Source organism: Abramis brama (genome assembly GCF_963993115.1).
Source record: "Abramis brama genome assembly, chromosome: 10".
In the NCBI taxonomy this organism is placed as follows: domain Eukaryota; kingdom Metazoa; phylum Chordata; class Actinopteri; order Cypriniformes; family Leuciscidae; genus Abramis; species Abramis brama.
Window position 1 is genome coordinate 5,846,224 of NC_139972.1, and position 22,013 is coordinate 5,868,236.

The 22,013-nt window shown below is 40.5% G+C and overlaps 1 protein-coding gene and 2 long non-coding RNA genes across 3 annotated transcripts; 2 read left to right on the forward strand and 1 right to left on the reverse strand.

Annotated features, from left to right (window-relative positions):
- Positions 1–1,269: 1,269 nt before the first annotated feature.
- Positions 1,270–12,239, reverse strand: LOC311090775. Its single transcript, XR_014607944.1, has 3 exons — positions 12,077–12,239; positions 10,853–11,039; positions 1,270–2,287 (listed from the first exon to the last, which is right to left on the reverse strand). It is a non-coding gene; the product is annotated as an uncharacterized lncRNA (long non-coding RNA).
- On the forward strand, positions 6,349–8,351 carry LOC311091229 (zinc finger BED domain-containing protein 4-like; the record flags this gene model as incomplete). Its single annotated transcript, XM_084127050.1, has 2 exons — positions 6,349–7,653; positions 7,911–8,351. 2 exons carry the CDS (start codon positions 6,349–6,351, stop codon positions 8,349–8,351), a joined length of 1,746 nt encoding a protein of 581 aa, XP_083983176.1.
- Positions 12,240–13,568: 1,329 nt separating the features above from the next.
- LOC311090569 lies at positions 13,569–21,662 on the forward strand. The gene is made up of 4 exons (XR_014607907.1): positions 13,569–13,697; positions 19,632–19,675; positions 19,854–20,088; positions 20,342–21,662. It is a non-coding gene; the product is annotated as an uncharacterized lncRNA (long non-coding RNA).
- The last annotated feature ends 351 nt before the right edge of the window (positions 21,663–22,013 follow it).

Below are 22,013 nucleotides of genomic sequence, written 5' to 3' on the forward strand. Positions count from 1 at the left end.
TTTTGCTTTATTTTAATAAAGTATGAGTCCCAGTCATGCCGACCCCTGTCTTCTTCCTTCCTGACTCTTGAACCTCATCACACTTTTATTTCATTAAGCGGGCAGGACGTGTTTTAAAGCCTCAGTCTGCTGAAAAGTAACCGCAAGAAAAGTAAGGTTTAATACTAAATTGATTATCATAGATATTACTGTATGTCGAATTCATTGTTGTGATAACGCTGCGCAGTTTTACGTGTTCTAAACAATTGTTGTAAAGGTATATTCGAACATACCCACATCATTTGCCAAAATACTGATTAATCTTTATGTATAACACATGCTATGTTTATTTACATGGCCATAAACACCAGACGTGATAAACAATGTCAATAAACTAAACAAATCTAAAGCAGTAATACTTTCCTTACATAAACATAACTCTAATGCTACATTTGGAAAATATAAAATTAAGCATGCTTTGTCAACAGAACCAGCTGCAATTGGTAAAGAATAAATGTGTTCCAATATGACTGCACGAAACAAGCTAACGTTTGTTGCTTGATAGACGCTAAAACTACAACTTCCGCATTTGTCTAGGACTCCACGCAGTACGAGCGGAAACCGAGGGTAACGCGGATATGACGCGATTGACTGGCGACTCCCAGCTCACCCCTGCTCTAACGCCCCGTTTCCTTGGTTAAAATCGCAATTTTCTCACGATTTAAAAATAGTTGAAAAAATTTGGGATATTGTAAGTAATCAACTTAACAAAATATATAACACTGGCCTTGAGATTTTGGGATATTTTAATGCAAAATTCTTACATATTGTACCTTTAATATTTTATAATAACTATATGAATTTATTTCATGAATCAGTAATTATAATTCATATAATACAAATAATTAGCAGCAAAAGATGGACAATTTGGTCTCTAAAGTTTGTTTCACACTATAAACTGCTTTGATTTGGAGTGAGAGATACAGGGGGAGTGGCTTTATTGTATCAGATACATGTCACTGCACTGATTGGTCCAGTTTTGGTCTGCGATCTCTAACCCAGAATAAAACCTGCTCCGGAGCAGCTTAGCCGTGTAGCGTAAGTTACTATGATGATGAACACAACTAAAACCAATCCACTTTCCTGAGCCCTAAAAAGCCAGTTTGTTCAAACTAATCTCGAACTTTACCTGTAACTGAAACCGGCTTTGTGCTACAGGCCACAGGACGTTTTTGTTGTTTTACTAGAGACAAAGAACTGCCTTACACTGACAGTTAAATGACAAGTCAGAAAGGTACAACTCAAAAACAACTTTTTATTTGTTGTTATTGTACAGATGTACATTATTGTATATACATCTGTTTATGTAATAACAGGCTTTAAGTAACTAAAACTGATCAAATTCAGGGAATTGTTTCATATATTAACAAATAACTGATTGTTGTTGTACATTTGTTTCCAGTCTCTTTTCATTTTGAGCATTCAATCAAAATCATTTTCAATCATTTTCTTTCTTGTTCTCCAACATATAAAACACAAATCTTGTGGCATTTCACAGCAACACTAGTTTATTAGTTAACTAACTACACATTTACTTTATGTAAATCTAACAAAACATTTGCTCACTGTGACACAGAACAATGCTTTCTAATATGATTCACTAGATTATGTGATCGGGTGAAACTCTTCTCACACTGAAAACAGTCGTACCGCTTCTTTCCAGTATGAACTCGCTCGTGTTCTTTCAGGTTTCCAGACTGAGTGAAACTCTTGTCACAATATGAGCACTTGTAAGGTTTTTCTCCAGTATGAATTCTTTGGTGCTGTTTCAGATGACTTAATGTAGTAAAACTCTTCCCACAGTCACAACACACATGATCTCTCACTTCATAATGTGTTTTCTGGTGCCGTTTAAAACTGTCAAGAAGTGTAAAACTCTTTCCACAGAGAGAACACACATAAGGCCTCTCATCTGAATGAACTTTCAGGTGATCTTTTAGATTTGATGACGTGTAAAAATCTTTACCACACTGATCACAGTTGAATGGTCTTTCTCCAGAGTGAATGTACAGATGAACACTGAGAGTTGATGAACGAGAAAAACTCTTTCCACACTGACTGCATGTATACGGTTTCTCTCCAGTGTGAATTCTCATGTGTCTGTTAAGGTCTCTTTTCTGTGAGAAACTCTTTCCACACTGAGTGCAGGTGTGCGTCTTTTTGGATTTTGTTCTTTGAATTGTAAAGTTACGATGTTCCTCCTCCACTTCATTCAGTTCTTGTCTTTGCTCTTTCACTCTCACCTGGTCTAAAATACACAGAAATACCGTTAGAATCAGTTCAATTAACCCTTATTTAATAGCAGAAAGCAACAGAGATCTAGGGCTGCACGATTAATCGTATTTTAATCGCGATAACGATATCTGCCTCTTGTGATTAATTTAAAAAAATTTACGCGATATTTGCCTGCTCGTTTTTTTATCCTGAAAACGTACTTGGTTACTTACGTAACCTAATCTCTAACCCTTAGAGATACTGCGTTGCAAACGCTATGGGAAAACTCCTTTTCTCGAGAATATTGAAGCCTTTATTTTAAAACGCATTGCAGCTGCACAGCGAGAGCATCATAGCTCGCCTGAGCGAGCTGATTGGCTGTGCTGCGGCAACTGCACAAACCTATGGCGAGTCAGCAGAGGCGTGCGGTCCAATCGGAGCGCTTGGCGCCTTGCCAGCCTCGAACGCGCCAAAATAGGTGTGGCTGAAGGGTATAAATTCAGAGAAAACTCGCCATATGACAGGTTTAAATTGACTGAAGCGGGGGGGGGCTATGTCATATATAGGTCTGGGTCGAAAGATCCAGGGCCCTAGAATATACTACACATAGAGAGTACAGAAGCCACTGCAGTGACCGTCACTATCTTCTTCCGATATGAGAAGAGCCGATAGTGAAATAACCTGGGCTCTGAACGGAGTTGAGAGCACCTTTGGTACGTGTCTTGGTTTAAGGACGACTTTGGAGTCATTGGGCCCGAACTCAAGACAGGAAGCGCTCGTGGAGAGTGCTTGCCAGCCCCTAACTCTTTTAACTGACGCTAGTGCTAACAGCAGAGCGGTTTTAAGAGAGAGGGATTTCAGATCAGCCGACTGGAGTGGCTCGAAGGGAGGTCCCTTAAAACCCCGGGATAGGTCCCAGGCCGGCACCGAAGGTGGCCGAGGCGGGTAAAGACTCCTGGCTCCTTTAAGGAAGCGAACAATCAGGTCGCTTTTACCCAAAGAGGAGCCAGCCACCGGTAAGTGAAAGGCAGCAATAGCTGCCACATACACTTTGAGCGTGGAGGGGGAGCGCCCCGCGTCCAACAGCTCTTGAAGAAATGGAAGTACCATCGGTACTTCACAGTTGTATGGGTCGAGGTTCCGAGCTAGACACCAGCTGGAGAACACTGACCATTTGAGGTGGTAGAGGCGCCTAGTGGACGGAGCTCATTATGGTATTTAGGACACCTTCTGGGAGGTCCTGGGGTACCCGTTGAGGGGCCATGCATGGAGGGCCCACAAGTCGGGACAGGGGTGCCAGATTGTCCTGTTCGCCTACGTGAGGAGGTCACTCCTCAGTGGGATCGACTACGGAGCTGTGGTAGACAGCTGCATCAGCTCTGGGAACCAAATCTGGGTTCACCAGAGGGGGCTACAAGGAGGACTGCACACTTGGTGCTCCTGATCCGTTCGATGACCTGAGGGAGCATCGAGACCGGAGGGAAGGCTGGGCCATTCATGGGCCAGCACTTCCCTGCTCTTTGAAAAGAAGATTGGGCAGTGAGAGTTGTCTTCTGAGGCGAAGAGGTCGACCTCTGCCTCGCCGAAGACTTCCCACAACAAGAGAACCATCTGGGGGTGGAGAGACTATTCCTCTGGGGGAACGTAGCCCCGAGATAGCATGTCTACCCCTATGTTCATCGTGCCCGGCACGTGAGCTGCCCTGAGTGAGCACAGGTTAGCTGAGTCCATAACATGAGCTGTTTGGCCATGGTGAACAGGTTGTGAGACCTGAGACCGCCCTAGCGATTTATATAGGACACCACCGCCATGTTGTCCGTCCGGACTAAGACGTGGTGTCCCGCCAGATGTGGGGGGAAGGTTTTTAGGGCTAGAAAAACTGCTCTCAGTTCAAGGCAGTTGATGTGTAGGCGTTTCTACAAGCTCGACCAGAGGCCGGAGGCAGGCCTGCCCTCGTACAGGGTTCCCCAACCAAGGTTGGAAGCGTCTGTTGAGAACCTTCCTTTCCGAAACCAGACCCATGATCACACCCTGCTGATACCAGCTGGTGTCTTTCCAGGGGGTCAGGGCTTTGGTACAGCGCTGGTTTACCCTGATGCGTAAGAGGCCCGAGTGCCATGCATGGGCTGGAACTTGAGGCTTTAGTCACAGCTGAAGGGGGCGCATACACAGTAGGCCTAGTTGGAGTACTGACGATGCAGAGGCTAAAAGGGCCAGAACCCTTTGAAACGTTCTGAGGGGCATGAGGGATCCCACTTTGAATGACGCAGCGAGCCGCTGGATTGAGAGAGCTCAGTCCGGCGTGGGCCATGCTCTCATATGAACGGAGTCGAGAACTGTTCCCAGGAATGTGATTCGTTGGCTGGGGGACAGCATACTCTTGGAAAAGTTTACCCTGAGCTCAAGGCGGCCTAGAAGGCTGAGGAGCCAGGCTTTGTGAGTATGGGACTCCGCCTCCGACTGAGTCAGTATGAGCCAGTCGTCGAGGTAGTTCAGAATGCGCATTCCCCGAGACCCATGCTCATGCTCTGCTGGTACCAGCTAGCGTCCTTCCAGGGGTCCAGGGCTTTGATACAACACTGGTTTACCCTGATGTGTAGGTGGCCCGAACACCACGCATGAGCCGGAACCTGTGGCTTCAGCCACAGCTGAAGGGGGCGCATACGCAGTAGGCCTAGTTGGAGTACTGATGATGCGGAGGCCATAAGGCCCAGAGCCCTTTGTAACGTTCTGAGGGGCGCGAAAGAGCCTATTTTGAACGAGGCAGCAAGACGCTGGATTGAGAGAGCCCGGTCTGGTGAGGGGCATGCTCTCATATGTACGGAGTCGAGAACTGTTCCCAGGAACGTGATCCGTTGGCTGGGGGACAGCATACTCTTGGCAAAGTTCACTCTGAGCCCAAGGCGTTCAAGATGGCCGAGGAGCCAGGCTTTGTGAGTAAGAGACTCCGCTTCTGACTGAGTCAGTATGAGCCAGTCGTCGTGGTAATTCAGAATGTGCACGAGGTGAGTCTCAGAGCTCAAGCTGAAGGAGATTCGTCACATGTCATATGGTGAGTTTTCTCTGAATTTATACCCTTCAGCCATGCCTATTTTGGCGCGCTCGAGGCTGGCAAGGCGCCAAGTGCTCCGATTGTAAGCCAAATCTGCATGGATTTTGCGCAACTACTCATGAGTCATCATGATCTATTAAATACAGTGTATTGAGCAGAATCTGCGCATTTCTGGCTTACTTGAACACACACGTCACTACACAACAAATAACAGTGCGCTTGTTCACTTCCATTGAAATGATAGTGTAGATTAAAAAGCATTTGGTTAACAGAAAAGACATTGATATTTTACAACATCCTACATGTTCTTTGTACTGTATTGATCCGTCCACCTAAAACACATTTTTGGTAAAAAAAATAAAAAGATGAGAATGAATGAGGAAGGGTTGGAGATATCTGGATGACAGGATTTTGTTTGAATAAGAAATAAATGTATGAAATCCAAATTTGAATATAGCCTTATATAAATAAGCTGTGAAATTTCTTTTTTTGGCTAGTAGAATAATAATAATAATAATAATAATAATAATAATAATAAATCATTACATTTATATAGCGCTTTTCTCAGCACTCAAAGCGCTTTACATGGAAGGGGGGAATCTCCTCAAGTAGAAGTTCTGAATGGCCGGTAACGTTAACTTAAATTTTGTAACTTACATTTTGTAACCAAAATGGCCGGTGGGTGAAAGTTAATTTCAAACCCTGTTTTATATATATATATATATATATATATATATATATATATATATATATATATATATATATATATATATATATATATATATATATTAAGGGTGTGACGAGATCTCGTGTTACGAGATCTCGCGAGATTAAAACGCGACGAGATTTCTCGTTGAGGTGAAAAGTTGTCTCGTGCGTGTTGTTGTGATGTCAGCGTGATGGAACATGAGATTAGTATTGAAGATGCCCCTGCCACTTTTAAATCGTTTGTGTGGCAACATTTTGGTTTTCCTGTGGAAATTATAAATGGCGAAAGAGTGACAGACAAGACGAACACAATATGTAAACATTGTAAGAAAACAATGCCGTACACCGCGGCTAACACGAGCACTATGCAAAAACACATACAGAACCACCACAGCTCTCTACTAAAGCTAGCTGCACCTGTGACGAAAACATTAAAAGGGCAAACAACTCTAAATGCCTTTGCATCTCTTCCACCGTCAAGTGCAAGAGCCACAGCAATAACGAGAGACATCGGCGTTTTCATTGCAGCTGATATGAGGCCATTTTCTGTGGTGGAAAATCTGGGATTTCGGCGACTCCTCCGCACACTGGAACCGAGGTACACCATCCCATCACGCGCGCATTTTACTCGCAATGTGGTCCCAACCCTCTACAAAGAAACCAAGGTCAAGGTTGTACAGACTCTGAAAGAGGCAGAAAGCATCGCCATTACTACAGATGGTTGGACTTCTAGGTGTACGCAGGGCTATATCACAATTACAGCCCACATAATCAACAGTGACTGGGAAATGGTGAATTTTGTACTGCAGACTCGTCCACTTTTTGAGTCCCATACAGGGACAAACATAGCTGAAGTTTTACAAGCAGCTGTCACTGACTGGGAGATTAAAAAACCAAACCATGGCATCGCAATTGTGACTGACAATGCGCGTAATATGGACGTGGCTGTGCGAGAGGCAGGATTAGAGCCGCACATCAAGTGCTTTGCGCACACGATAAACCTCGCTACCCAGGCTGGCCTCGGTGTTGCGCGCGTCACTCGGTTGCTTGGGCGGGTGAGACGAGTAACAGCTTTTTTTCACCGGAGTTCAACGGCCGCCGCGTTATTCACGTCCAAGCAGAAGATGCTACAACTGCCACCACACAAATTAATCATGGACGTTACCACTCGATGGAATAGCACTTTAGATATGCTGGTTCGTTACCTGGAGCAGCAAGCTGCCATATCAGCAGCTCTCACCAGCCCTGAGATGAGACAAAATGCCCGTAACATTGATACACTGGACAGCAGCGATATCTTGAATGCCGAAGACCTTGTGAAGCTGCTGAATCCTCTGAAAACAGCCACCACAGTCTTATGTGAGGAGAAGAGCCCCACAGTGTCTCTCATTGTGCCACTGAAGAGCATGATTGAACAGAGCATGGCGCCAAATGACGCCGATTCCCCCACCGTGGCAGACACAAAGAGAGCAATCCTCAGTAATATTTCAGGGAGATACAGCGGAGATGCATACAATGTTCTGTTAGAGAGCACTGCGCTGGACCCAAGATTCCTGACTCTACCGCAGCTAGACCATAACCAACGCGAGTCTGTCTTCCTGAGGGTGCAGGAAAAGGCAGAACAATTGCAGCAAAATCAGGTATACATCAGTTTGAATTACTTTACTCCTTTTGTAAGTGTGAAAGTGTGTGTGCATTTTTTCCTTCTAGATTTATGTTCCCAGTACCAACTGAAAATGTTTAATGGATTAATGCAAAGTGTGTGTGTGTGTGTGTTAGAAATTAGAAACATGTATTAGAAACATGACAGCATCAGAGTGGGTGTGTTTGTGTTTAGAGGGAGAGGGGGGACTGCTTTGCTGCTAAAGGTTAAAGCCAGTGTTTCTGCTGTTTAAAGCCCACAGGTGAGAAGAGTACAGAGAGGAGAGAAGAGGCAGCAGCTCACTGTTCCACACATGGAGGAGAGGGGGCTCTGGGAGTTGAGTCAGAAGAGGGAGAACCTGCTTCCAAGAAGACAGCGCTTGAGGATCTACTAGGGGACTCTTTCTCTAAGACAAAAAAGTCCAGCAGAGGGACTGAGAAGGAAATTGATCTCTACAGAAGAGAGGCCTCTATCCCACTTAGTTGCTGCCCTCTGAAGTGGTGGAGAGAAAACAGGTTTAAATATCCTTTGCTGTCTCCACTTGCCAAAGCATACCTTTCCATCCCTGCTACCTCTGTTCCAAGTGAGCGTGTCTTTTCAACTGCAGGAGACATAGTTACTGCCCAAAGGTCTCAACTGCTGCCAGAAATGGTTGACATGCTTATATTCTTGAAAAAGAACATGACCATATCTTAGGCTGTTCTGTGTAGTTAATTTTATTTTTCATGTTTGAAGAAAAATTTGTTTCTGTTTGCACTTGTAGTTTTGAGAGAGCAGTACTTTGATTTAAGTTGATGATACACTTACTGTTTGCATTTAAAGTGTTATTTCTGTTATTTATATATTTATTTTATTTATACTGTTTTATATTTTTTTATGTCCTTTACTACATAGAATTCATTCAAGTAGAAGTAAAATAACATTCATTATTACAAGTTGATTTCAAAATGCACCTAAATTGTTTTGCATTTTGTGATTTTCAGTTGAATAAAAGACTATTTTCCATTCATATTTCATCATTGAGGATTTCTTAAAAATTCTGTAAAAATCTCGTCTTGTTTCGTTCTCGTGAACCCAATCTCGTGTCTCGTCTCGTCTCGTGGAATAAGCGTCTCGTCACACCCCTAATATATATATATATAACCGTTAAAGGAGCATTCCACCCATAGGAACATTGTTTTTTATTGAAAGTGGGTCATATATGTAGTCGAAATGTAAAATAAATTTTGAATTTGGTGCCTTCGTGACCGAGGAAAGACAAAAAATAACTTCAGGACGCATTTGTATTAAAGACAACAACTCCCACAATGCACCACATTGCACAGCTCCGCAAGCCACTCCCACTAATCCAGAACAGCGCATATCTGCATATAAGAGAAATCACTCTTCCGTCTACAAGGCTAGCTCTTCTTTGCCGCAGACGGACTCTATCTCTGTGTTCGTAGTTGCATAGTGAGAACACCGGCGCCACCAGTCCGCCCTAACTCGAGCCAGTCCGGGCTCCTCGTCCGCGGCAGGCAGGTCTTCTGCCTCGGCTGCTCTTCGCTATAATGCGGCTTGTAAAGGTAGCCACAAACACCTGATTCAAGCATCAGACTTCCGAAATCCTCTTCTTCTATATCATATTGAGTACTCTCCTCCGCTATTGTCATAACTTTACATCTGTCTCCACAGCGCCTGTTAGCTTAGCTTCAAACAAGATGGAGGATATTGCTTTCAGTTTCAGAGAGTAAAGTCCCACCCACTGATCTGTAATAGGTCTGTAGCGTGAGCGGGTCCCGCCCCTGGGAAAGATGAGGAACGAGTGTCTGTAGTCTCAACAGAAATCCCCCCCTCTTACACTTCCTCCGACAATGACGCAAAATGACGATTTTTGCGTCATTGTAGGAGGAAGTGTAAGAGGTAAATAACAGATTTCTCCCGTCTCAGGGGAAAATGAGAGTGTTGCACGACCATTCAATAGTACTGGGTTTCTAACAATGCAAAGCTTAATGCAAATGGGTGGAGTGTCCCTTTAACTGTCTCTTCTCTTTCTCTGTAGTTTCTCAAATGAGAATAATCGTGATTAATTATCGTGATTATAATTTTGAGCAAAATAATCGTGATTATCAGTTTAACCATTATCGTGCAGCCCTAGATCAGATCTTTCACTTTTTGTTTTGTCGTTCACTTGTTAATATAGTAAAAATATGCTTGACAACTAGTGCTGCACGATTAATCGTATCGCAATCGCGATGTCAAGCCTACGCGATTATATGACGCAAAATGCTGCGATTTTATATTAAATAAACAAATAAGCGCTGTTAACGCAATTAACGCAGCATCTGTTAAATTTGGCTTCCTTTGGCTAGTGTTACATGATCCCGCTCTTTTTCATGCAAATGCTTTTAAACCATTCATGCGCAATAAGACAAGAACGCGCTGTCAGTTAATGTCCTCCTGACACACACACACACGACCCACAGATAGACGCGCGCCAGTATCAAGTTCTCTTCCGCGGTAGAACGAACAACACACATGTATGCCAAAATGAACGCGCTGCCTGTGAATGTCCTGACTGTGACACACAGGAAGACTCGCGCTAATATCGTGCGTGCGCACAAAACAGCATGCCAGAATACAGTTCTCTTTCGAGATTGAACGAACAATAACACACACAATTATGCCAAAATGTCTTTTTGTCGAGTATCTTCATAACATAAGAGTAACGTTAGTCTTATGATGAACGTGAAGAGTTGTGACTCGTGAGAGAATGAGGCGTGTGTGAGATCCGCGTCTCTGACAGCAGTGGATGGTCTTAAAGGGACAGTACACAGTAGCCACTAATTATATCTGTCGCTAAAGTCAATCAAAGAACAAAGGGAACAGAGAAAAACACTTACTGCTCTTGACTAAAGAACTTTTTTTTTCTTTAGGCAGATTATCACTAATCTGTGTGTGCATTTATTTTCCTTGAGAACCAAGCAAGTTGACTCATGAAACCATTTGTTTATTATATATCGCATATCGCAATCGCAATATTGACCTCAATTATCGCAATATGACATTTTCCCCAAATTGTGCAGCCCTATTGACAACTGCTATACAAGGTTATGATCATTTGGATGTATTCCTCTATCATTTATCATCTATATACTGTTTATTAATTCATATCTACCAAAGCAGTCAACAATGAAGAATCAAGAATGGACACCAACCTATTTGTTCCTCAGTATCTTCATGTTTTATTCTGGATGGTTCTGGATCCCTCATGTCTTCAAACTCCTCTTTAATAAACTCCATCTTTAACAGTCACACAGATTTCAGCTGCTACTCCATCATCAAACTACAGCATCATCACCTTTAACTTCAGTTCTTGTCTTTGCTCTTTCACCTCCATCTGGTCTGAAACATATTAAAACATTAAGTTGTTAGAATGAGTTCAAGGAGGATAAATGTGAATTTTCAAGTGAACCCTGATTTAATAACAGAAAACATGTGAGATCTGCTTATCAAATATTATATTTTTCATGTACCAAAGGTTAATTTTGTAATCCTCGTTAATAGTCAAAATGTGAACGACAACTGCTGTACAAGATTATGATATAAGTGCATTTATATTCCTATTTGCTAATATTTCACAGCTCTTATGATTGGCATCTAATAACATAGCTATAGCCTAAAGCATTTTAACTAATTAAAAAAATAATTCATAAATCAGCCATCGTTATTTTTAACGTTGAAAATTATGTTTTGTGTAAAAGGTAACTATAGAATTAAACATGAGAATCTGGTTAGTCAGATAATAGGCTAAATGATTTGTCTTTGAACTTTCATTATAAAAATCAAAATTACACACCAGTGAATGTTGTCGAAAAATGTCTTGTAAATATATAGCAGATTAAACCCAGCAACACAAATGAACCACATCTGCAGTTTATTGACAGAGGACAGACAATCAACACACACACGTCTTCAGATTCACTGTCTTTCAGCTGAAGGATGCATGAGAAAAGACATGTTAATTACCGTCCTCCCTAACAGTAACTGCAATTCATCTAATACACAGGTCACACATATGGCTATAAACATACATTAACATCAAAATTAAAGTTAAACCCATTTAAACGACATTTCCACAGACTCAATCCACCAAAATGATATGTTGAGCTTTTTTTAATGCGCGTTAATAAAAGTCCAAAAATACATCAAACTGTTGGCAGAAAAACGCATACATAACCTTATTCCGGTTTTATGGCACTTCCATAATATAAACTCAAATCTTCACTTAATTGTAACGAGGCTTCAGCAAAGTGAGGATCCATTTGCAGCTTTATTGTGATCTTGGTCGTACAATCAGGGTCAATCACCAGCAAACACAACAGTAGAGACAAAGCAACTCGTAATGCGAAAACAGGCATAAGGTCAGGCAGCAAACTTACATAAATCAGTCCACAATAGAAAACAGTCCAGGGCAGGCAGCAAAGAATCACGAAGAGAATAAACAGTCCAAGAGTAATCCACGGGAAGACAAAAACACAGGCAGAAACGCTCAGAGATGTTCACCAGGGCAAAAAAAAACCTCTCTTGTTGCTATTTTACGGCGATTGGCATCCAGTTTATCGGTGCATTACCGCCACCTTCTGCTCCGGAGTGTGAATCAGAAAATAGGTTTACAGACTAAATCCATAGTCTGTAAACCAATCAAATCAACAATTGAATTGCTACTAGTAAAATTTTTCATTTTTGATATCTGAAAATGTATTTAAAATGGCTTTCTTACTAGTAACAATCAGATTCACGATATCAGAAAATAACATCATCACTAGTGAAAATTGAATTATTGATATAAAAAATGAACATTGTTACTAGTAGCAATTCAATTGTTGATATCAAGAATAGACATTTCAACTAGTGACAATTGAATTCTTGATATCAAAAATAAAGGTTTTTACTAGTAAGAATTGCATTTCTGATATGTGAAACTGGAATTTCAACAAGTAAGTTCAATTCTTGATATCAACAATGGATTTTGAATAGCAGCCATTACATTTCACTAGTGAAAATACAGTTACAGACATCAAGAATTAATTATGTTTTTACTATAAACTATTTAAATTAAATTGTTGATATCAAGAATTAGCATTTTAACTAGTGAAAATTTAATTGTGGATAGAATTAGCATTGTTACCAGTGGAAATGTAATTTCTGATATAAAAAATTGCCATTGTTACAAGTAGAAATCTAATTAGCCTACTAATATATCAATAACTTTAACTAACAATTGAATTATTGATATCAAGAATTAGTATCCTGGAAATGAATAAAAGTTAAAACGGCTTGCCATAGAATAGACAATGAGGCACTATTTGCTTTTGACGCGCTGTCTCGCGCCTCTTGCCGGTGTAGATGGTGTTACTGCTCATGATGCTCGGGATCTGTGATGATCATAATTCCCTTATATATCCTGATGGATATAAAAGGCCTTAAACTCCAACAATCTTTTGAAAACAGAGTGTTTTAACCACACGTTATGGGTCATTTTCGGACGCGTTTCAGATTGGACTTCACTGACAGAGAGAAGGCAGAACTTGCATCATGTTTATTTTTCTTTATTTGGTGAAAAGCACAACACTTTGTTTTTATTGTGATTATAGGCTACACAAAAGCACTTAACAATCAACAGAGTAGCCTATTTTGAGTCTCTTTTGCACTGATAAGAAAAAAAGCGAGCATATCATGCCGTTGTGATCGCCGACCCGCCGAAAATTATTATTATTGTTATTATTGTACAGAAGGACTGGGATGAGTAGTGTGTGTGTGTGTGTGCGTGTGTGTGTGTGTGTGAGAGAGATTTAGTCTGTAAACCTATTTTCTGATTCACACCCCGGAGCAGAAGGTGGCGGTAATGGATGCCAACCGCCGTAAAATAGCAAGTCGAAGAAGAAGAAGTTCCTCATGAGGTTTTGTTTTGCCCTGGTGAACATCTCTGAGCGTTTCTGCCTGTGTTTTTGTCTTCCCGTGGATTACTCTTGGACTGTTTTCTATTGTGGACTGATTTATGTAAGTTTGCTGCCTGACCTTATGCCTGTTTTCGCATTACGAGTTGCTTTGTCTCTACTGTTGTGTTTGCTGGTGATTGACCCTGATTGTACGACCAAGATCACAATAAAGCTGCAAATGGATCCTCACTTTGCTGATGCCTCGTTACAATTAAGTGAAGTATTTAGTTTATATTATGGAAGTGCCATAAACCGGAATAAGGTTATGTATGCGTTTTTCTGCCAACAGTTTGATGTGTTTTTGGACTTTTATTAACGCGCGTTTAATAAAGAATCTCCACATATAATTTTGGTGGATTGAGTCTGTGGAAATGTCGTTTAAATGGGTTTAACTTTAATTTTGATGTTAATGTATGTGTATAGCCATATGTGTGACCTGTGTATTAGATGAATTGCAGTCACTGTTAGGGAGGACGGTAATTAACATGTCTTTTCTCATGCATCCTTCAGCTGAAAGACAGTGAATCTGAAGACGTGTGTGTGTTGATTGTCTGTCCTCTGTTAATAAACTGCAGATGTGGTTCATTTGTGTTGCTGGGTGAAATCTGCTATATATTTACAAGACATTTTTGACAACATTCACTGGTGTGTAATTTTGATTTGTATAATAAAAGTTCAGAGACAAAACATTTAGCCTATTATCTGACTAACCAGATTCTCTTGTTTAATTCTATAGTTACATTTTACACGAAACATCATTTTCAACGTTAAAAATAATGATGGCTTTTTAATTAGTTAAAATGCTTAATAGGCTATATTATTTCATGCCAATCATAAGAGCTGTGAAATATTAGCAAATAATCTAGGAATATAAATGCACTTATATCATAATCTTGTACAGTTGTCGTTCACATTTTGACTATTAACAAGAGGATTACAAAACTAACCTTTGGTACATCAAACATATAATAGGGCTGGACGATTTTGGCTAAAATCATAATCGCAATTAATCGAACAAGTTACCTCGATTACGATTATTGAACGATTATAAAAAAAAAAAATTCCTCATATGTCACTGGCAAGGCTTATACTGTAAATATGTTCACGGTTATTTTTTCTAATGAAAGAGTTAGGGATGTCCCGATACCACTTTTTCACTTCCGATACCGCAGCTTTGGCTATTTGCCGATACCAATCCGATATCTTTATTTTATCAAATAAATATTTTAACAAATACTTCTCCAGTATATAGTCCACAACAACAGTTGATAATGAAAGACTGCCACCCTTTGTTCAAAAGACCTTGAGATATGTTTGGTAATTGTACCTGAATGAATTTAAAATTAATTTGCTATATTTCAGATCAATATATTTGTTTCCTTTAAATTTAAATTAACTTTAACTTCTCATCTGAATTATAAATAATTTATTTCTGTATAAAATAATACTACCATTAAAACACATTTGATTTTCTTTTTTAATCAATGTAGAATGTGTAACTTAAAAATAAAAAGATTAGTGCTCTGTTTTAGGACAAGAAATGAAAACCAATACAATATGAAGAATGTCCAAAAGATGAGATAATTTTTGCTTTTTGATAATTTGCTTCTTTTTTTTTTTTTTACACTGTGTGTGTGTGATTTTGGTTGGGTGACAGTTGTAGGTTACAGTTTGACAAGAGTTTACAGTTTGACAAAAGCACAATGTTGTGTTTTACACAAATATAAGTACGGCTAAACACTTTGCAGTTTTAATTATGTCCTGTATGAACAAATTTACGTTGAAGTTATAATGACGAATGATGTTTTTATGTTTCCACTGTTCGATCGCGCCCGTGCCTCTCTCTCTTTCTGACACACACACACACACACACACATTCCAGCATTGCAATCTTGACACCAAACGCGAATAGAGTGTCAAATTCGCGTCTAGATCTACGCTTAAACATTTTGAATCCATTCGCGCGTCCAAAGCGAGCGTTTGAAGCGAAATAGACACGCGTTCATAGCTAAGGCGTGGCTACAGATCAGGTGTCCCTAAAGAACCCGCATATATGTCTATGTGCGTATCAAACAGTAGTTCCGCATTACATTAAAGGCACACTGTGGAGAAATTGTGTTTTTGTCAAACAGCGACCCCTAGAGTCGCTGTGGAATACTTGCACTGTCATAAATACCCCTCCACCCCCCCAACCTCTACGTTAGACTTGTTCATGTTTTGATATTTATGTGAAATATTAAAAACAGTTCTCATGATAATCGCAATAATCAACTCAACAGTAGGGATGGGACTAGGGATGGGAACCGAGAACCGGTTCTTCTTCAGAACCGGTGCCCAGTGAATCGATTCCTTGGAACCGTTAGTATGCCTACTTAACGATTCCGCTTATCGGTTCCGCTCGTTCAAATGTGACACGACGTCACACACGTGCTGCGTTGTTTTGGTTCAGAACGTAGCAAACACTATGAGCAAACATGGCATCGAGGCAGAAGCGCTCTGACCGCGTCCTAACTACATGCGACGCGACGGCGCGACACGCGATAAAAAGTATAATTTTCCATGTTAATCAAAGTTTAACCAGCCGCGACACGCGACGATTCTATTTGAAACGGATCCTATTTTACTGCGACGTCGCGCTGGAACAACAATCTCAAAGTGTGGCAATGATAATATCAGGTACTATTTTTGTGCTTTATTTAATGTTAAAAGCGTGTATAATGTGACTGAATATCATTTAGTGCTCCCTGCTTTGTGCTCCCTGCTTTGTAGCTGTAAAAACAACAATGGATAAGTCACATCAGATCTTGAAATTAAACAAATGGAAACAAAAACGTTCAAAATGTGAAGAAAACCCGTGTATTATTTGACAAAGATTGTTTTAGTAACTCAATAGCCTAATCCAAATGAGCACTGTTAATATTCCAAAAGACACAAGCTCTTCCTAAACTGTTTTCAGTCTGTGTTTTTAGTTTTGGCACATAAATGGCAGTTTTTTGTTGTTGTTTTTTTTGTCCGGACCAATGAATGTGAAAATTGTCAATTTCCTAATCCTAAGGCACTCTTCTTGATAATCTTTCAAGGCACACACTAGTGTGCCATGGCATACTGGTTGAGAAACACTGCCCTAGGCTATAGGTCCCTGGACTTTACTTTGAGAAGTAGCTCACCTACTTTTAGGTTTGTTCTGAGGTTGCTACACATAATTTGTGTATACTCTGTGCTGTGTCTTCTGATCAGATATTAAAGCGAGTTAATACAAACAAATTTGTACTTATTCCCTCACCCAATAAGAATCGATAAGAGAATCGATAAGGAATCGGATCGATAAGCAATATCGATAATGGAATCGGAATCGTTAAATTCTTATCAATTCCCATCCCTAGATGGGACGGTATGGATTTTTTCTTACCGCGGAAATTTCTTGCTTTTCAACCGCGGTAAGAAAAAATCCATACCGGTAAACCGGTAAGCGGTAAACCGCTTTAAATCAACACCCCCCAGCCCCCGCACGACTTCGAGCCAAATCTGTACATCTCACAGCACCGGCACCCAGTTCTTGCGTCTAAATTAGTTGCTTACACAAAATGAGCCTACAATAGTAGACATAAGCCCTTTAAATACAAATAAATAGCCATGTTTTATAAAAATGTTCACAAAACTAAATGAAAATGTTTAGAAAATATGTAAGATAACGTTAAGTTGTATCTTACGTTATCATATCCATTTTTTTTTTCTAATGTCACAAGTAGCCTAATAATCTCAAGGTTTACTGCTTACACGATTCTTTTGTAGTTTGGTGTACTAAAGTGTTGTTCTAAAATAAACATTCACGAGTGTACCTTATTACTTCTTCTCACTGCTGATTCCTGATGGTTTAGGACGAGTCGCCCGCTGTCGTTTCAAAGAATAGTATACGGCGAGCGCGTCAAGCATAAATGCCTCGTCCACTTGGGGAGGCGCGCGCAGTCAGAGAAGAAGAGATAAAAGCCCACCCACACTGACAACTGATTGGTTGACTTACCGAAACGGGCCAATCAGGATGCTCTCTCTCGCTCCCTCTCCCTCTCTGCCGTGCGCGCGCTACACGGTTTGGAACACAGTCGCTGTCTCGCATGTCTCGACCCGCAGTAGGCGTCATGTGACCGCGGTATTGCGGTAACTGTCCCAACCCTAGTCAACAGCGTCGTCTGATATCCCTCAGGACTACGTGATAAATACACCTCACAACACCTGAGGTCAGCTGGCAAACTAGTTTGTGAGGCAAGCTAGGCAATAAAACATAACGCAAAAAACATGTAAGAGAAACGAGTGTTTGTTAGCAAGTCTGTAAACAGCTCTGATAATCGAAAGCTAGCTAGACATGTGGAAATTATTGGACTGGTCTAATTATCAGCAATGGATGAATGAACAGCATGTAAAAAATGACATACTACAAGCAAGCGCAACAACATACAACAGAATGCAAACAAGTTTACAAATAAGAGATTTATTTACTGGCCACTTCATGCGTTTTCTCAGATCGGATTTCTGATTTATCAAAACAATTCCATTTACACCTGGTCACATAGATGTGTTTTTGCGAAACGGATTTAAATCCGATCTTCAATTCTCGTGCTATATGCAGATTTAATGGAGTGCACGTCACCGAAAGCAACAGATATGAGCTGCATTTTATTGATCATCAGCTAAAATTTCAAAATCAAAGACAGCAATAAGAGAGAGCAGTAACAGCCCTGGTAAGATCATTTTGTTTCTTTACTTTTAATGATGATGATTGTGTGATTGTCTGCGACTTACTTTCACTTTGATTTGCAATAGTTTGCACGTTGGCTTAATGAATCGATGCTCAGCTGCGGTAATGCGTGTTCCAGTAGCGTCGTCATATCTGGCTATAACATATAGCCTATAACACGCTCTCACACACTTTTTTATTTTTTTTTAAACATTTTTTGGAGGAGTACAATTTACATATATGGTTTCAACAACCAGATGCATTTACACTTGTCCAGTTTCGTCTGGAATGCGTCTCAGACCTCCTCCTGAAGTGATTTGAGCGGTCGGATTCAAATCCGTCTTGAATGCGTTTCGGAGGGCATTTACACCTGGTCTTTTCACGATCAGATAGCTATCCGATCTGAGGAAACGCATGAAGTGGCCAGGTGTAAACAGCCCCTATGACAAAAACAAACGCACGAAAGCCGAAAACAAACGCTGGTTGGCCTCTCACGGCCATCGACAGTATATAAACGCTCACGTCCAAATTTGAGGAAGTGGTGGGGGAAGTGACGTATGCCGTAAAGCAGTCGAATTTTGTAGTTCTTTTTGTGCTCGGGTTACTACCTGAACCCAGAAGTTACGTAGTGCCAGTAAAAGCGATACAGACCCCGTCAAGCTATGGCAGACGCGTCATTCAACCTATTGTAAGTCGATGTACCATCACAAGGGTCTTGGAAATATATTATGAAGGTTGAAACGCTACATAGTGTTCCTTTAATTAATGTGCACACAAGTTTTATTTATTTTTATGCCGTGTATTCTCCATGTAAATTCATGCACCGAACCGTGACGCCCGTACCGTTTCTGTTCAAATGACGCACACTGCGTGTTTCTTTGGTACAAGCGGCTCTGGCTGTTGCTGAGTTGACTCTGTGTTTGAGTTCTCCTCCATGTTGCTTCAGTGTCGCAGACTGGACGGGGCGGAGTCACGTGACTACACACGCGGTAATATGTTTTAAGGGGAAAGTACATTAACACACAGTGGGCGGAAATATTAATAGGATTAAAAAAACGAAATAACCGACTTGGTAAAATTACGTCGGTTATAGGCTCTGAATTTCGGTTTCGATTACTTTTCGTTTAATCATCCAGCCCTAATATATAATATTTGATAAGCAGATCTCACTTGTTTTCTGTTATTAAATCAGGGTTCACTTGAAAATTCACATTTATCCTCCTTGAACTCATTTTAACAACTTAATGTTTTAATATGTTTCAGACCAGATGGAGGTGAAAGAGCAAAGACAAGAACTGAAGTTAAAGGTGATGATGCTGTAGTTTGTTTCAGCCTGTTGACACCAATAAAATGAGCTTAATGTGCCAATTTACAGAAGATCTCAGACATCACCATAATGAATGAGCTGAAAACAGGGAACTTTTGGAGACTAAGAGGCTTTTCAGCAGCAGTTTAACATGATGACTCTGTACTTTTTAAATGCAGATTGAATAAAAACACAGTGATCACAGTTCACACCTGCAGTGAAGCCCCTCCCACAACAATTCACCAATAAATACTGGGAATATTCCCATCATCCTACAAGAGAAGGACAAACTCCAGGAGTAGCAGCTGAAATCTGTGTGACTGTTAAAGATGGAGTTTATTAAAGAGGAGATTGAAGACATGAGTGATCCAGAACCATCCAGAATAAAACATGAAGATACTGAGGAACAAATAGGTTGGTGTCCATTCTTGATTCTTCATTGTTGACTGCTTTGGTAGATGTGAATTAATAAGCAGTATATGGATGATAAATGACGTAGAAATGCATCCAAATGATCATAATATTGTATATAGCAATTGTCAAACATATTTTTACTATATTAACAATGAATGACAGAACAAAAGTGAAAGATCTGATCTCTGTTGCTTTCTGCTGTTAAATCAGGGTTCACTTAAACTGATTCTAACTGTATTTCTGTGTATTTTAGACCAGGCGAGAGTGAAAGAGCAAAGACAAGAACTGAATGAAGTGAAGGAGGAACATTGTAACTTTACAATTCAGAGAACAAAAGCCAAAAAGATGCACACCTGCATTCAGTGTGGAAAGAGTTTCACACAGAAAGGAAACCTTAAGACACACATAAGAATTCACACTGGAGAGAAACCGTATACATGCACTCAGTGTGGAAAGAGTTTTTCTCAAGCATCAACTCTCAGAGATCATCTGCACGTTCACACTGGAGAAAAACCATTTAACTGTGATCAGTGTGGTAAATATTTTATTTCATCATCAAATCTAAAACATCACCTGAAAGTGCATTCAGATGAGAGGCCTTATGTGTGTTCTCTCTGTGGAAAGAGTTTTTCACGGCTGGACAGTTTTAAACAGCACCAGAAAACACATGATGAAGTGAGAGATCATGTGTGTTTGGACTGTGGGAAGAGCTTTACTACAGCTGAGCATCTGAAACGGCATCAAAGAATTCATACTGGAGAAAAACCTTACAAGTGCTCATATTGTGACAAGAGTTTCACTCAGTCTGGATCTCTGAAAGCACACGAGCGAGTTCATACTGGAGAGAAGCCGTACAACTGTACTCAGTGTGAGAAGAGTTTCACCCAATCATGTAATCTAGTGAAGCATATTAGAAAGCATTGTTCTGTGTCACAGCGAGCAAATGTTTTGTTAGATTCACATAAAGTAAATGTGTAGTTAGTTAACTAATAAACTAGTGTTGCTGTAAAATGCCACAAGATTTGTGTTTAATATGTTGGAGAACAAGAAAGAAAATTATTTTGATTGAACGCTTACTTATTTTTTTTATTTATTTTTTGCCCTTGGCTCGATTGCTCCTGTCTGCCCTGCTGCTCTGCGCATTGCATTGGTTTGCGCCTGTAAGCTTCGTATCTTTCTGTTCTAATCATTATTTACTATCATTCCTTGTTATTTATACTGCTAAATATAACTTAATCAACATCACACATTTACCTGACATCGCTAGCTTCAATCTAAATCTTTTTTGCTAGCACAACACGCTTGAAATTCACTAGCCTGTTAGCGTAGGCTACCATCCATGCGCTCTTTATTTATTATTTATTATCTAGCGCGCCCGCGCCTTCTGTTCATTTATTTAAATATTTATTTTTTCTCTTGCGACTTTTACGAGTTCATCAAAAAACTGCGGTGAGTCATGTCATCTCCTCTTATAGGCCTATGTCACGAAAAAATTGAAGACCGGAAGTACGTCTTTTAGTAGGGATACGGCTCTTCCGGTTAGCTTTTTACAATGGCGGAGTCCGATAGATACCGCTGGACCAAATCTCTCCGCAACCTGCCTGAAGTCACATATGACGATGTGGTTCGGATGGTAAATGAAAACTCTCAAGTGGAAAAGCGTGAAAGCTGAGGTATGACTGTCTACGTCCTGACGCAGAGCAACCCGGTACACTACAACAACAGCGGCGGGCCGTTCGCCAGTAAGGTAAACGTTTCTATGGTAACAGCGAGTTGGACCAATCAGCAGACGTTGCTGCTACGCTTAGGATTGTGGGTAGTGTAGTTTTTTTTCATAAGATCGCGGATAAAACATGTTTTTCTTAAAACAAGGTTGATTTCATACGGACTTATAGCTTCTACAGGAGCAAAAACCTTCGTTTCAC